The following is a 16,675-nucleotide window of genomic DNA, read 5'->3' on the forward strand; positions in this document are numbered from 1 at the left end:
TCAGTATCCTGGTAGGTGGGGCTGAGATTCTGGATACAGGTCTCCAGATGAGGTCTGACTATCATGGGTCGTTTATGTATGGGTAGTTTCACTCACGTGATATCCCCGTGCATAAGGCAAAGTGCGGGCACTCAAGCTTGGTTTCGCTCACAGCCAATTACAAAGCAGCATGTCCAGAGGTGGGCATTCAAATACTTCATGCTTCTTCTGAGCAGAAGAAAGGTTTTTTAAAACCGAGGCTTGGATTTCTCTCCCCCCCTTTCAGATTGCTCCTTTTGTTGTAGTTCTAAAAAGGCTTTTTTATGTGGCAACTGGGTTGGGGTGCGGAATTTTCTCACAGTAAGCACTACAAGCAAGCCAATTACAAAGCAGCATTTAAAGGGGCAGGGACTTGATTTGAGCTTGGAGACTCCAATGCATAGATTCCCAACAGGAAAGAGTGGGTCCAGTGAGCAACGAACGTCAGGTAAAACTCCCATGCATAAATGACCCTAGGACACTTTGCGATGGGCTGGGGTGCTTCAGTCCTTAACCTTCAAGTGTATTGTGTAGGCATAAAGCAATCTAGTCTGTAATGATCGATATGATACATGAGCCTGCTGTGTTAGAGCTGAAGAATCAGCAGCATTCCTACAACCTTCCAACAGTAGAAAAGAAGCATCAAACCCGCGCCCCCCAAGTATGCTTTAGTCCAAAGAGGGTCTTATACTATGAAAAACTGCAAGTAACAGACACAATTGTATTCTCAGGGGAAAAAAACAATTGGTACATTCCAGACTAGGTTCTTCCTTGGTCGTTTATATAATTTAATGAGTCTAATATACTTGAATTGTTGCCCTAATCTTACTGGTAAATGTCATCCTTATATAATAAGGGATGGAAATATGAATGAAATTTGTTCATTTGGCAGGGACACCTGGTAGGACTTGAGATTTAAACAATATAGATGGGAAAGGTTTGTATTGTGAGGTTGGTATCAATATATTTACAAATCAGATATGAGAGATGGTCATCCTGCACTGATATATTATAGAAGTAGAGGGAATGTGGTTTAGGGGTAGACTATCTGCTTGGCATGTTGAAGGCCCCAGGTTCAATCCCTGGCATCTTCAGCTTAAAGGGTCAGGTAGTAGGTAATCTAAAAGTCCTCCACCTGAGACACTGGAGAGCTGGGCCAGCCTAAGTAGATCAATGGTCTCTGATTTAGTATAAGAAGAAGAAGAAGACTTGGTTTTTATATGCCAACTTTCTCTACCATTTAAGGAACAATCAAACTGGCTTACAATCACCTTCCCTTCTCCTCCCCTCCCCACAACAGACACCCTGCGAGGTAGGTGGGGTTGAGAAAGCTCTGTGATTAGCCCAAGGTCACCCAGCTGGCTTCATGTGTAGGAGTGGGGAAACAAATCCAGTTCACCAGATTAGCCTCCGCCGCTCCTGTGGAGGAGTGGGGAATCAAACCCGGTTCTCCAGATCAGACTCCACCACTCCAAACCTCCGCTCATAACCACTACACCACGCTAGCAGCTTCATGTGTTCATGTGGAGGATGAAACCTAAGTTATTTACTGAGGCTACTTGGCAGGGTTGCCAGCTCCTGGTTGGGAAATACCTGGAGAATTTGGAGGTAGAGTCTGAGGAGGGAGGGGTTTGGAGAGGGAAGGGACTTCAATGCCATAGAGTCCAATTGCCAAAGCGGCCATTTTCTCCAGGTGAAGTGATCTCTATCGGTGGGAGATCAGCTGTAATAGTGGGAGATCTCCAGCCACCACCTGGAAGTTGGCAACCCTACTACTTGGTATGGCAGGCCTTTAGTAAATGTCAGAAAGATTTTAGAAACAGTCATACCAGCCACTGTAAAAACCATCAGTGTGGTTCAGTGGAAACACATCTTATCATCCAACTGGGCTGAACAATAACAATTTAAATCCAGTCTCTGACCAGAAGGGACGCAGTATGCTGTTTCTCCTGTGCACCCTCCCTCCCCGCAGTAAAATGAAAGAGAGGATATACAGCATCCACTTTTGAAAACCAATTTGCATATTAAACAGCGTTAATGTCCCTTGACAAATGCTGCTTCTGCACTTCCATTGTGTCAGATGAGCTTTCATAAGGTACGAGAGAGAGAAAAACCTCGCTTACAATCTGTGCATTCAAAGCAAAACAAACCTTGGGTTGCTACATTGCCTGGGACAAAGACCTGCAGGCTTTATACCACAGCTACTGAAAGATAATACTGCTAGTTTAGTGTTAATCTAGTCTTGTTCAAGTGTGTTACATTACATCAGTAATCTCTGCTCCTCTATAAGGGTGACCAAGATAGGGTTGCCAACCTCCATGCAATGGCTGGAGCTCTCCTGGGATTACAGTTGATCTCCAGGTGACAGAGATCAGTTCACCTGGAGAAAATGGCTGCTTTGGAAGGTGGACTGTATGGCATTATACCCCACTGAAGTCCCGCCCCTCCTCAGGTTCCGCCCTAGGGTTGCCAGGTCCCTCTTTGCCACCAGCGGGAAGTTTTTGGGGTGGAGCCTGAGCAGGGCGGGGTTTGGGGAGGGGAGGGGTTTCAATGCCATAGAGTTCAATTGCCAAAGCGGCCATTTTCTCCAGGTGAACTGATCACTGTCACCTGGAGATCAGTTGTAATAGTGGGAGATCTCCAGGCACCACCTGGAAGTTGGCAACTTTACTACTTGGTATGGTAGGCCTTTAGTAAATGTCAGAAAGATTTTAGAAACAGTCATACCAGCCACTGTAAAAACCAGTGATCTGATCTCTATTGGCTGGAGATCCAGTTGAATCAGCAGGAGATCTCCTGCTACTACCTGGCAGTTGGCAACCCTACTCCGCCCCCAAAATCTCCAGATATTTCCCAACCTGATAGTGGTGACCATAGTATGAAGCTGAAAGATGGTGACTTGTCTAACATCACCTAATGAGTCCGTGGCCGACAAAAATGGGAATTAGAGACACCCCGTTCCAAACCTCAAAACTCACTCTTGGTAACTAACTACACGTTACCCGTACACTTGTGTAACATTGACTATGTGGCTCAACTAGGCACTACCTGGAGATCTCCCAATGTCACAACTGATCTCCAGTTCACCTGGAGAAAATGGCCACTTTGACAATTCGACTCTATGGCATTGAAGTCCCTCCCCTCTCCAAACCCTTCCCTCCTCAGGCTCCAAAATCTCCAGGTATTTCCCAACCTGGAGCTGGCAACCCTAGACTCAGCAGTTAAAGCATTCAAGGGGTTGCCAACTTCTGGTTGGGAAATCCTTAGAGATTTGGGGGTAGAGCCTGGGGAGGGACCCAAGCAAAGTATAATACCATAAAGTCTGCCCTCTGAAGTTGCCATTTCAACCAGAGGAACGGATCGCTGTGGTCTGCAGATCTCCCAGTAATTCTGGGAGATCTCCAGGCCCCACATGGAGGCTGGCAACCCTACAAGGGAGCGCCAGGATTCAAATCCCTCCTCAGCCATGAAGCTCACTGGTTGACCCTGGGCTAATTGCCTTCTCTCAGCCTGGCCCACCTCACAGGTTTGTTGTGAGGGGAGGCGACCACGTATTCCATTTTTGAAGCTCATTGGAGGAAAGGGGGAGAGGAAAAATAAAAAAACCCCAATAAACAAACAGAGCCTCGGTGCAGTTTTTAAAAAAGAATTAGAGTGGACAAACTGAGGGAGTGCTTAGAGCGTGCCATTTACCCCATCCAAACCACCTCCCTTTCCTGGTCCTCACCTGTGGGAGTCCGAATGATAGCAAAACGCATCAATGGATCCATTTCACACTTTGGGTGTCTGCCTTTTAGCCACAATCGAACCCTAGATCACAGTGACCTCTCTGGGACATTCATATACCACCAGCTACATCTTACTGATGAATAGACAGCAAAGGTTTGGATGCTTCTCCTGTAGAAGTTTTACTGTATCTTTTACAATCATCGTCTGGGGAACTCCTCCAAGAAGTCATATACATCATTGAATGGAAGTATCTCATGCCGAGACTGGGGTGGGAGGGCAGAGAAGAGCAACCGGCTTGTCTGGCCGGCATTTTGTGTCAATTTATGGGCTGAACTGGCAAGCTGGACTATGTGAGACAAGGGAGATGGAAGAGGCATCTTCTCAGCCTGGACGCCTGCCCAGATATCATCATAGAGCTGGACTCTACAGAGGAGAGGAGCCAAAGGAGAGTGAACAAAACAGATGCTCTAAAGCTACTGATACCTTCCTTCTGAATGCCTGAATTGCATAGGGAAGAGCATTTCCTATTCAAATCAGGGGGGCATTTTATTACAATGAGCTAAATGCCTGCAAGAAATGGGGGAGGGCAGCGTGGTGTAGTGGTTAAGAGCGGTGGTTTGGAGCGGTGGACTCTGATCTGGTGAACCAGGTTTCATTCCCCGCTTCTCCACATGAACGGCGGATGCTATTCTGGTGAACCAGGTTGGTTTCCCCACCCCTACACATGAAGCCAGCTGGGTGACCTTGGGCGAGTCACAGCTCTCTTAGAGCTCTCTCAGTCCCACCCCACCTCACAGGGTGTCTGTTGTGGGGAGAGAAAGGGAAGGTGATTGTAAGCCGGTTTGATTCTTCCTTAAGTGGTAGAGAAAGTCGGCATATGAAAACTAACTCTTCTTCTTCTCTCAACCCCTAATCTCACCCTCCAGATAGGGTGGCTAACTCTGGGTTGGGAAAGGGGGGTGGATCCTGGGGAGGGAGGGATTTGGGGAGTGTGGGAACTCAGTGGGGTGTAATGGCATAGACTCCATCCCCCAAGCAGCCATTTTCTCCAGGAGAACTGATCCCTGTTGCCTGGAGATTGGTTCCAGTTCTGAGAGATCTCCAGGCTCTTCTTGGAAGACACAGTATGCTGTCCAGGGCTTGAGAGGCGAAGCACAAATTATTGCTGACCTCAGCGTGTTCAATATTCAATCCACACCGGGACTTTTGAGACTTTTCCTCATGTTCTTTGCCTAATTTGTGGTTGAACTTGTTCGCATGCCTGATAAGGTTGCCAGTTCTGTATTGGGAAATTTCTGGTGATTCAGGAATGGAGCCTGGAGAAGGAAGGGTTTGAAGAGGGAAGGAGCTCTGTGGGTTATAATGCCATAGATTCTACCCTCCAAAGCAACCATCTTCTACAGGGGGACTGATCTCTATAATCTGGAGATCACATTTGATTCCAGGAGATCTCCAAGCCTTACCTGTAGAGTTGCCAGCTCTGGGTTGGAAAATACCTGGAGATTTTTGGGGCGGAACCTGCAGAAGGTGGGGTTTGGGGAGGGGAGGGACTTCAGTGCCCTAGAGTCCAATTGCCAAAGCTGCCATTTTCTCCAGGTGAACTGACCTCTATCAGTTGGAGATCAGTTGTAATAGAAGAACTCCAGCTAGTACCTGGAGGTTGACAACCTTAGAGCAAGAATAGGTGCAAAAAACCAAAGATCAATTGTGGAGCCTCTAGTTGCTTGAATGCAACTTATACGTCTGTGAATCTCACAATAGTTGCCCTTTCATACAGCTACCAGTTCAGACCCACTATATACAGTTTCTTTCTTTCACAGTGGATTACACAGACTTGAATGGTGGCAATTGTGGAAACTGTCTTCCCAAAGATATTTCCTTCCATTTGCAAGAAAAGATGGCCTTGCATGTTACTCCTCATGTTCACATCCTGACGCTCTTATCTATCAGCTCTTTTACAGATAAAATGTGTTAGCCCTTCCAGACAAAGAAAGAAAAAAACTTCCAAAAATAAAAAAAAATGTAGGTGTATACTCAGCAGAGAGAAAGACATGCAGAGAACGCCGAGAATAGCAAATATTTTTGTCTTCGAAGAGGAATTTAACCAACAGTTCCTATTGGGGGAGGGAGTCGAAAAATGGAAGAGGATGGCCTGAAGAAAATGAAAAACGTGGTTCTCTTCGTCCAGGGCTTTCATCTACCTCAGGTGGTTGAGGTCATGAATCTTGGAGAGGGTGTTCAAATTATATAAATATAAACAGGTAAAGTGATCTATAAGGACTCAGGCACAGCGATACCGGGCAATTTCACTTCAGAGAGTGAAGAAAACACACGGAACTTATTTCTTGTCTTTCAACAGCAGCCCACGTGGAAACAGCTATAAAACAACTACTAAATCTTGGTACGGATAGCTACGGGGCCATCTCATTCATCAGGGACAGGCTGTCGAACTGAAGCGGAACGTCTCAGTCAGGGGTCCCCAGCCTTTTTCTGAGCCTGCTTGACCCATTTACAATTCTGGCCCACCACGGTGGGTGCAGCAACACAATGGCTGCCACAAAATGGTTGCTTTAGGAGCTTAACTTCAGTAACACTGTAATGCCTGTAATCTTCATTATTATTGGAAATGTATGCTTTTATACTCAGTCCGCATACTCACACTTATAAAGATGCTAAGCCCGGGGCATAAGGGTTAGCATCTAGCACAATACCATATTCTGCACACATATATAATGGCAATACCCCATGTATAAAGGGGTCAAGTATGATTCTTTGGTTCCTATTCACTCCTGTGTGATCACTGAGTTAGCATAAACTGGCATCCGCTACGAATAGGTGCCAGTGAGATCATCCTTGCCCAGGCCTGGTACAGCTAGCCACCCTAATGAGGCCCAAGGCAGTGATTTAGGAGTGTCAGATAAGAATGTGAAGTTTCGTTTCTCCATTAGAGATCCTACGGCCACCTAAATCCACGCCTCAAAACCACATGGATAGGATCTGCTAATCCAAATGTATCCATCATTGGGTCTTTGGGTCTCTACGCACTATATTACGTATTTTGTAACACCCCTGACCAGAAGTTATAAACGTCATTGCAATCCTTTGTTCGGGTGTGTGAATTGTCCTGCGCATTTGGGGCAATTTTCACCCGGTGTGTCTACTACAGGCATATCAACACAGGGCAGATCCTTTTGCTGTGGTGGCAGCTGCTGCCAAAGCAACATTAAAAAACAACAACTGTGCAGCCAATCCTATCTCCAATAGTCAATTAGAGAATCCTTGCTGGGCAAAAACTCTACCTGGCACCACCCGCTTCCTAAAAACACTTGGCGAGTACAAGAAAAGGTGTCAGGGGACACCACGGCGACCAAGAGCACCACATTGGTAGGGTTGCCAGCTTTGGGTTGGGAAATACCTGGAGATTTTTGGGGCGGAGCCTGAGGAGGGCGGGGTTTGGGGGAGGGGAGGGGCTTCAATGCCATAAAGTCCAATTGCCAAAGGAGCCATTTTCTCCAAGTGAACTGATCTCTATTGACTGGAGATCAGTTATAATAGCAGGAGTCCTCCAGCTAGTACCTGGAGGTTGGACAAATATACAGTTAGCCTGCGATATAGTTAGTTAGCAAAACCCAAAATAGCAGAAAACTATAGTTGGCAACCCTACACATTGGAGACCCCTGATCTAAGTGCTTAGCCAGAAACTTTGTGGCCATCTGCCTTATGCTGACAGATCATGTTCAAATGCAGCTCTACCCAGTAAATAACCAAATTATTTTAAAGCACTGATTCTTTGTCATGTGCTTTACGCTACATTGTAATGTATGAATCTTGTTTTGATCTTAAACATTTGTTACTCCGTTTATATGGTTATCAATTTGGTTTCCTTGTTTGCTCACTTGTATTTTTTTTTAATTTAAAAAAATCAATAAAAAGGGTTTAAAAGATCTCTTTCATCTAATAGAAATTAGCAGGACCTAAGCTATTAAACATTTTTTTAAAAGGAGATCATTTGAAGAGAAAAATTATCCTCCTTCCCTTATGATACTTGAATATAGGGTCACTCAGTGATGAAGGTGATTGGCAGTAGGGTCAAGACAAAAGAAGGTATTTCTCGAAAGAGGGTATTTTATGCGATGCATAATTACTTTATGGAATTCACTTCTGTGGGAAGGAAAACATCCAGCAGGGGCTATTACCAACCATCTAGACTTTTACCATTAGCTGGTTTCTTGCTTAATGATTTAAAAACTCAAAAAAATATAGTAATCGATGCAATATCCCCAAAGAGGCTCTAAATAAGTAAACCTTAACAAAATACTTTTCTTTCTGCCCTCCAGGCATTTGGAGGTGACGCAGCTTGTCATAGAGGGGAAAAAATTCTGTTTACCAGTAGTAGCCCACGTAAAGTCTTTAAGAATAGGTAAACACTAGGGATTTTAATTGAGAAGCAGATTAATGCAACAGATAAAGATCAGGTTTATTATTAGGAATTCACCACTTAGAATTCTAAACATAAAAAGCAAGGTCTCTTTGTAGTGTTATAACGGGAACAAGGCAAATGCATGCTTTACAGTGCTACATTGACTTCAAAGGATTTAGAAAGGTCTAACTGTCCTCAGGCTAGCCCAATCTCGTCAGATCTCCCAAGCTAAGAAGGGTCGGCCCTGGTTAGTACTCGGATGGCAGGACACCAAGGAAGTTCAGGGTTGCTACGCAGAGGCAGGCAATGGCAAACCACCTCTTGCTTTGAAAACCCTATGGGGTCACCATAAGTCAGCTATGACTTGACTGCACTTTCCACCAACAACAACTCTGTTTAGGAGGAGGAAGAAGAGTTGGTTTTTATATGCCGACTTTCTCTGCCACTTAAGGAAAAGTCAAACCAACTTACAATCACCTTCTTTTCCCCTCCCCACAACAGACACCCTGTGGGGCTGAGAGAGTGTGACTAGCCCAAGGTCACCCAGCTGGCTTCATGTGTAGGAGTGGGGGAAGCAACCCAGTTCACCAGATTAGCATCCACCGCTCATGTGGAGGAGTGGGGAATCAAACCCGGATCTCCAGATTAGAGTCCACCGCTCCAAAGTACCACTCTTAACCACTACACCACACTGGACTGCAGTTACCTGTCCCATTTCAGAACAACCTTGATGAGGCTATTTCAAGAGGGTTCCAGCCACATCAATAGGGCTGCCAACTTCCAGGTGATGGCTGAAGATCTCCTGTTATTACAACTGATCTCCAGCTGATAGAGATCAGTTCACCTGGAGAAAACGGCCGCTTTGGCTATTAGCCTCTATGGCATTGAAGTCCCTCCTCTCCCCAAACCCCACCTTCCTCAGGCTCCGCCCCCCCCAAATCCCCAAGTATTACCCAACCTGGAGTTGGCAACCCAACACGTCAACCCTGGGCTCCACATAACCATTACATAGTCATCCAAGAGAACAAATAGAAAGGCCTGCCTAAAGCAAACAAAACAACCTTCGGTATTGTGTCAAGGGGTTCCAGAGGTGGTGATGGAAACCGATCGATAACATAAATGTCAGAGAGACAGACTACTAGAGGCAAGGCTTGTGAAAAGTCAATCAGGGAAGCTAATAGAACATGAGGTTTCCATTCCCCACCTAATTAAGTCTGATTTAAATTAACAGAAAGGAGAGAATTTCAATTCCCCTCCACCTGGCAACAAGGCTGATGAGCTGTTACGCTGTGGAATTGCAGGAGGGAAAGGTTTTGGTTACCTTGGCTACAGACACAGGGACATATATACCAAGATGGACAAGTTAACTTTAGCCCCTTGGAGTCTGGACGGTTTTAAAATGCAGGTTAGTCATGTGTCGAGTCGGGGGTCATCACTAGAGCATGAGATGCATCGAAGCGAGGAGCCCGGTGGGATCCATAACAAATCAACAAAGGTTGTGCCACCCGACTAGTCTCCAAGACACACCACGCTAACCGCAAGAGAGGCGCTGGCGCGCACACCGCTTTTAAAAATTGGGGAGCCAATCACATTTTAGTTTCGAATTTCCGCACGGAGGGTCCCGCGCATGTGCGTTTATCGGGATGAGGGCTCCTCTGTGATGGATAGGAGTGCCACGCTCCAGGTGGTGGCTGGTGATCTCCTGCTATTACAACTGATCTCCAGGGGACCGTGATCGGTTCCCCTGGAGAAAATGGCTGCTTTGGCCATTGGACTCCATGGCATTGAAGTCCCTCCCCCTTCCAAACCCTGCCCTCCTCAGGCTCCACCCCAAAACCTCTGGCTGGTTGCAAAGAGGGACCCACCCTGTCCCTCCCCTCTCCAGACCCCGCCCTCCTCAGGCTCCACTCCCCAAATCTCCACGTATTTCCTAACCTGGAGCTGGCAACCCTAGTCATCACAGTGATCACAACATGGTGTGATGACCACTAACTTGGCTCTTTTAAAAACACTGACAAAATCTTGGAGGATAGATCTGTCAGCAGCTATTCACCATGGCAGTGACATGGAACTCCCACGTTCAGAAGAAATGTACTTCAGAATATCAGGCACTGGTGACAAAATGGGGGGGATGGAGGAGAAGGAGTGGACTTCTCCAATGTATACTTGCAAGCGCCCAGACAAATCTGGCTGACCAGTGCTGGAAACTAAGCACAGGACAAGATAGATTTCGATCTGATACAGCATTGTCTCTCTGTGTGTGTTGAGTGCCCTCAAGTCGCTTCCAACTCATGGTGACCCTATGAATCAGTGTCCTCCAGAATGTCCCCAGGTCCCACCTGGAGGGCGGCATCCCTAATTTATTAGGGCTTAGCCTGCTGATCAGCAAACATATCCCCCACCCACATTGTCTTTTTATGTGATAGTCTTCTTCCCATGGGAAAATGAAAACCCAATATCCAGCCTACACAATGCCCTAGAGTGGGAGGATAGTTTTGCTGAAAAAGAGAATTAATGTTTCTTGCTTCCTTTTTAATAAGTATTAGGAATGCATTTCAGCATCAAAGATTGAAGAGTAGGGGTTGCACAGCCTTCAAATAACCAATTAAATTACCAAAAGGGGAGTCGTGATAGAGGTCTATAAAACTATGCACAGTATGGAGAGAGTGGACAGGGAGAAGTTTTTCTCCCTCTCTCATAATCCTAGAACGTGGGGTCATCTGCTGAAAACAGATAAAAGGATGTATTTCTTCACACAACACATAGTGAAATTGTGGAACTCCCTGCCCCAGGATGTGGTGATGGCTGCCAACTTGGAAGGCTTTCAGAGGGGAGTGGACATGTTCATGGAGGAGAGGGGCATTCATGACTACCAGTTAAAATGGATACTAGTCATGATGCACACCTATTCTCTCCAGGATCAGAGGAGCATGCCTATCATATTAGGTGTTTTGGAACAAAAGCAGGATGGTGCTGCTGCAGTCGTCTTGTTTGGGGGCTTCCTGGAGGCACCTGGTTGGCCCCTGTATGAACAGACTGCTGGACTTGATGGGCCTTGGTCTGATCCAGCATGGCTTTTCTTATGTTCTTATGAAACCAAAGTGAAAAAGTCACAAACCAACAGGCCATTGCTATGTGGGTTGGAACAATTAAAAAAAAAAAAGCCGTATGAGCATTCCCAAACTAGTGTAAAATAGAGGAGGAGAGCACAGCCTCAAAACTATATGGGAAGCCCAAGATCCAATGGATGCGTTCAGAAATATCATGTGTCACCTTAGTCCTTCCTAGATTGAGCCACTCGAGTGTGAGCAGGGAAGGAGGTCTGGGCAAGAGAAACAAAGAGATCCTGGGACAGCCATCGCCAGTACTGCAGTTGCAGAGTAATTGAGCCCAAGGGAAACCTGGAGGTGCAGGTTAACAAAGGCAAGGTGTAAATGGGGAAACCCAGGGCGGAAGAGAGGGCAGGCAGGGGTCATAGCATCAATAAGCCAGCAATGCATGGTGAACAGTTATACAGAGACCATAGTGACCACAGACTGTGTAAAGTGCCTTCAAGGCGTTTCTGACTTATGACGATCCTACAAATTCATGACCTCCAAAACAGTTTAGTGTCACACAGAAGTGACGCTGGGCTGTGTCCGATCAGTCAACAGTCAGATTGCTCAGGCTTAAAAACCTGCTTGCTTCTTTCTCCCAGACCTCTTTTGCCCATCAGGGCCCTTTCCCTTGATGCCTTCAACTTAAATCCACCAGTCTTCACCACCATCAACTAAGAGTGCGCAACTGAATTTACTATCCTGAACCTCTCTTTCTTTATCCCCCCCCCAACCTGAAGGGATTATCGAGATCTGTCCTCTTGTTTATGTTAAATCTACAAAGTGTCACGGGCTTTAACAGAGATAATTTATTAAAATAATAATCTTACATGCATGTACTGTAAGTGGCAAGGGGGAAAGCACTCTCAGCATGCTCAGAGGCGCGCTTCCCAGACTGCAGATGGAAGGGGAGTGTCACATCTAAGGAAAGGAATCCTGGTGGGGAAAGTGGTTTCCAAGATTAGCCCTGACTTTGAGCGTTAACACAAATGGACAAGCCTAATGTCGCAAACCAAATAGCATTCAGAAATCAGAAACAGAATCTACAGTAGCAGCAGGAAATGAATGGGAGACTCTTTAGGACTGTGCCGGCCTAATCCAGCAAAAACGTCAGTGCTTAGCAATTTTCCTGATGGCTTCAAGAGCTGCAATTGACCGACATTTCCATTCCTGTCCTGGATTATTTCATTGAGGGCTTATTCGTGCTTCCATTCAGAAATGAATTTGAAAGTAAGCCAGCCGCACCAGCGCAACAGAGTTAAAACGAAGACGTCTCTTATAAGACCAGCCACGCGAAGGCAGTAATTAAATCACCCCATCCCAAACTCATATTACTTTTACAAAATTCATTCAAATCAATGGGAACCCCCCCACCCCCGTAAGTGACTTTAGAATCAGGGAGATTGTATTTTTTGTATTGATCCCTCCCTCCACATAATACATTTAGGCATATATTTACGCCCAACATGCGCACACCAATTTCAGATGATAATTGTGAGAGAGGCTGTCGGTGTTTCGCCACCTTTTAGGGCTAAAATATGCATCTTCTAGCACATACTAGGGCATTGTCAAAAGTGGGTGTTCACAAGATCAGCAAACAGCAATCGTTTTAAAGCGTTGGTGTTTTTTTTTAATTCCAAACCATTAAGGTGATTAAAGGGTGGGTTCCCCCTGGCTTCCATGCTCTCGCCCATTTAAAAGCAAAACGATGGTTTTTAAGAGCAAAATGGTGATCCCGACTGACCTAAGGACACAATACCGAGGACACAAATGTCTATTCTGGCTTCACTGATCTCGCATGCATACCTCAAAATGGCAGGAAATTCCTTGAGCAGAAACAGAAGTGACTGTTTTACTTCTGTAGAGACAAACTGGTTCTCTACGAAAAGAAAGCTGACCCCAACTAGGCCCGGTACTAATCGGATGAATCCTCTGGGGATCAGGCAGAGACTCAAGACCAACCCCTGTATTACAGATGACTTTTTCTCCTTTGAGAGTGTGACACCCTCGTCATCTCCAACCACTGGGGTACCAAACTGAACCCCTTACCCCAGATGAGGGTGAAGATGTGGCTCCTGGGTATGAGGACCAGGGAATACACGGCGGAGGCGTGGAGCAGGGCCATCAGGACGACGTTCCTCCAGACGATTTCTTGCGGCCGTCCAACTTTCCCTTCGCTTTGGTCTGCCGAGCCTTCTTCTCTCCCATCGAAGGCAGGCATTTTCCTCTCTCCATCCATCGCGCTGTCAGCTCCTGGGTTTGACATGGCTGAAAGGGGACCAGCTCCGGGCGAGCGATGGGAGGCTGCCAGAGCCAGCCGGAGGGATTCTCTCTTTTATGAGCTGATCAAAGGCTATTGTTGCTGTTTGCCTGGAAGGGGTTCAGATATCTGGTTGTCCTTTTCCTCCCTCTCTCTTCCCCCGCTGCTTTCTGATCTTCTGGGTTGGAGGATGCTTTTGGAGCAGGGTCTATGGACGCGGGTTCCAGAGTCCAGCATCTGTTGCTGGTGTCTCATGCATGCTGCTGCTGCTGGCGAGGCAGAGCCAAACTCCGCACAGCAACAGAGGATGGAAAAAAAAGATGGGGTGGGGGGAAGAAAGAGAATGAGAGAAAAGACCTGCATAGCTACAGCCAATCAGAATTGCATGCGGTGCTCTTAAAAGGGAGAGAGGAGGAGGGAGGGAAGAGAGGCAGAGAGGGGGAGAGTTACAGCATCGCTGGCCACTGTGGCCACATATTGGCCAGATAGGAAATTTATTATATATGCTTCTTCATCCAACAAAGGGAACGTAGACTTGAGCTGTGAGGTTTCGGGGCAGCTGGGGTTTACTCTCGGGCAAGGCCTCTAGCCTATGCCGGGAAACTGGGCTTCCTCTGGACGCTGCCACCCAATAATCCTTCTTGAGCACACCGCCATCAACTCTGCTGACACTAGCTTTGCAAATGAATAGCTGTTTCTCATCCACCTGCGCTTACCAAAAGGCCTTTACTAATCAGACGCTGGGGGTCCCCAAAATTAGTCATGTTTGTCAAGGACTCCCAATTTAATATAATAAGTCAATCAAGTTTCATTTCGATACGATATCAGCTCTGAATAAAAATCAAACTTAGGTTAAAATAATAAAATAAAATATTAAAAGTTGATGGTTCTGGAAGGGATGATTTGAAGAAGAGGAGGAAAGATCTTCTATGGGGAAAGGTTTTCAGTTAGCCTTTTATGAATCCCACTAGACCGGAGGCAAAATTTGGCTACTTTAATGGTTATCTCCCAAGAGGAGTCTGCTAAGAGAAGGGAAACTTTAACATAATAAATAGGGTTGCCAGGTCCCTCTTCGCCACTGGCAGGAGGTTTTTGGGGTGGAGCCTGAGGAGGGCGGGGTTTGGGGAGGGGAGGGACATCAATGCCATAGAGTCCAATTGCCAACACGGCCATTTTCTCTGGGTGAATTGATCTCTGTCGGCTGGAGATCAGTTGTAATAGCAGGAGATCTCCTGTTAGTACCTGGAGGATCCATAAAAAAGCACCTCTGTACTGTTACCATAGGTTTAGAAATTAGTACAGGATATCAACAATGCAAGCCAATTTGTATTGAAATGCTGCAAGGCAAATAATAATCAAGTGCTATATACAATGGGTGAATAATCAATTGCAATATATTCAAAAGTTAATGATAGTCCATAATGTATGTCAAATGATGTCCAAGATGGTAATCATCATGCTGAAGAATAAGATGGAAAGATGGGATACGATAGTTTCGGAGTCTTCTTCAGTCTCAGTTATATCACCAAGAGTGTATGCACTCATTTCAATCACGACTCATTGTCATAACCCACACGGGGAATTGGAAAGTTCCTCATGGGGATACAAGTGATAGCCGCACAATATTTCTTTGCAATGATCAATAGTTCCATAGGATTCAAATATTGCAGTGGAAGCTAAATAACACAGCGTCTTACATTAAGTGTGTAACGTTCCCACAAGGGATACAAAGTGTAGCAGAATGTATTAAGAAAAATCACTGTTAACTGTTAATTAGTACCAAGTGCTGATTGAGTAGAAGTTTTAATTCTGTTTTATAAAATGGTTAATGTCATTATTCTATTACGGTAAGCGCTGATGACTTTGTTATTGAAATGTTTCTGGTCTTCTGATTGAAGTTTTTGCTGCTCTGAAGTAATTGTTTTATCCGCGCTTACAGTATTTTTGGGTTACTCTTTATTTTATTTTACTTATACATTAAATTGTGTTTATTTTATCTGTATTGTTTTGTGTATTTGTTGGCTCTATTCATTTTTTGTGTTAGATAATGCTATTACTTTTTCCTCAACTTGTTTTGATTCTTTGTTAGTTGCAGGTTTCGGTTCCCTTATTTATTTTTTTTAACTTTATTGAATTGGGAATCCATCTGTGTTTGGAAGAAACTGATTACTCCTCTGGGATTCTAGTTTCAGCTCAAAGCATGCAACCCAGCACCACCACCATAAGAAATGGGACAAATGTTTTTTGAGCTGCTTTTGGCACAGAGCAGACCACAGGTAGGGAGAAAGGGGTGGCCCAAGAAAGCCCTACATCTAAAACCAGTGTACACCAAACAGGTCATTGGGTGTCGCAAAGCAGACCCCTTGGTTTCTGTTAGGGGTAGGATGCCAGCTTCCAGGTGGGGCTTGGAGTTCTCTCAGAAATACAACTGATCTCCAGACTACAGCGATCAGTTCCCCTGGAGAAAATGGCAGCTTCAGAGAAGAAAAAGAAGTAGAGTTGGTTTTTATAAGCCGACTTTCTCTACCACTAAGGAAGACTCAAACCAGCTTGCAATCTCCTTCCCTTCCTCTCCCCACAACAGACACCTTGTGAGGTAAGTGGGGCTGAGAGAGTTCGGAGAGGACTGTGTCTAAGGTCACCCAGCTGGCTTCATATGTAGAAGTGGGAAAACCAACCTGGTTCACCAGATTAGCATCTCCCGCTCATGTGGAGGAGTGGGGAATCAAACCCGGTTCTCCAGATTACAGTCCACCGCTCCAAACCACCATTCTTAACTGCTTCACCATGTTGGCTGCAACAGATTCTAGATGAAGTCCTGCCCCCAAATCTCCAGGAATTTCCCATGCAGCGGTTGGCAACCCTAGGAAATAGCATGCGGTAAAACAGTAAGACGTTTGCCGAAGCCAACCAGAAATCACTCATAGCCTATGTCGACCCTGCTTTATCTACATTAGCTATAATGAAAGCCCAAAGGAATGTTAACTACACACACACACAGAGGCCACTCATGTCTAGCCAAGAAAACCATCTCCTCAGAATCTGCTGGGCTATGTGCAGCAAGATATTACAGTTCTTGGTTCTTGTCAATATTCATGCACGCTTGTAGTTGTTGGTTGAACTCAGTATGAAACCCTCCAGTTGAAACAGTTT

General features: G+C 45.6%; 1 protein-coding gene across 1 annotated transcript in view; it reads right to left on the minus strand.

Annotated features, from left to right (window-relative positions):
• Window positions 1-13,528, minus strand: part of SCD5 (stearoyl-CoA desaturase 5) — a 39,968-nt gene extending 26,440 nt beyond the window's left edge. The window contains exon 1 of the mRNA XM_056855167.1: window positions 13,312-13,528. Coding sequence (XP_056711145.1) covers window positions 13,312-13,528 — 217 coding nt within the window. The remainder of the gene's footprint in view (window positions 1-13,311) is intronic.
• Window positions 13,529-16,675: the final 3,147 nt, after the last annotated feature.

Source organism: Euleptes europaea, chromosome 9, assembly GCF_029931775.1.
Source record: "Euleptes europaea isolate rEulEur1 chromosome 9, rEulEur1.hap1, whole genome shotgun sequence".
NCBI lineage: Eukaryota > Metazoa > Chordata > Lepidosauria > Squamata > Sphaerodactylidae > Euleptes > Euleptes europaea.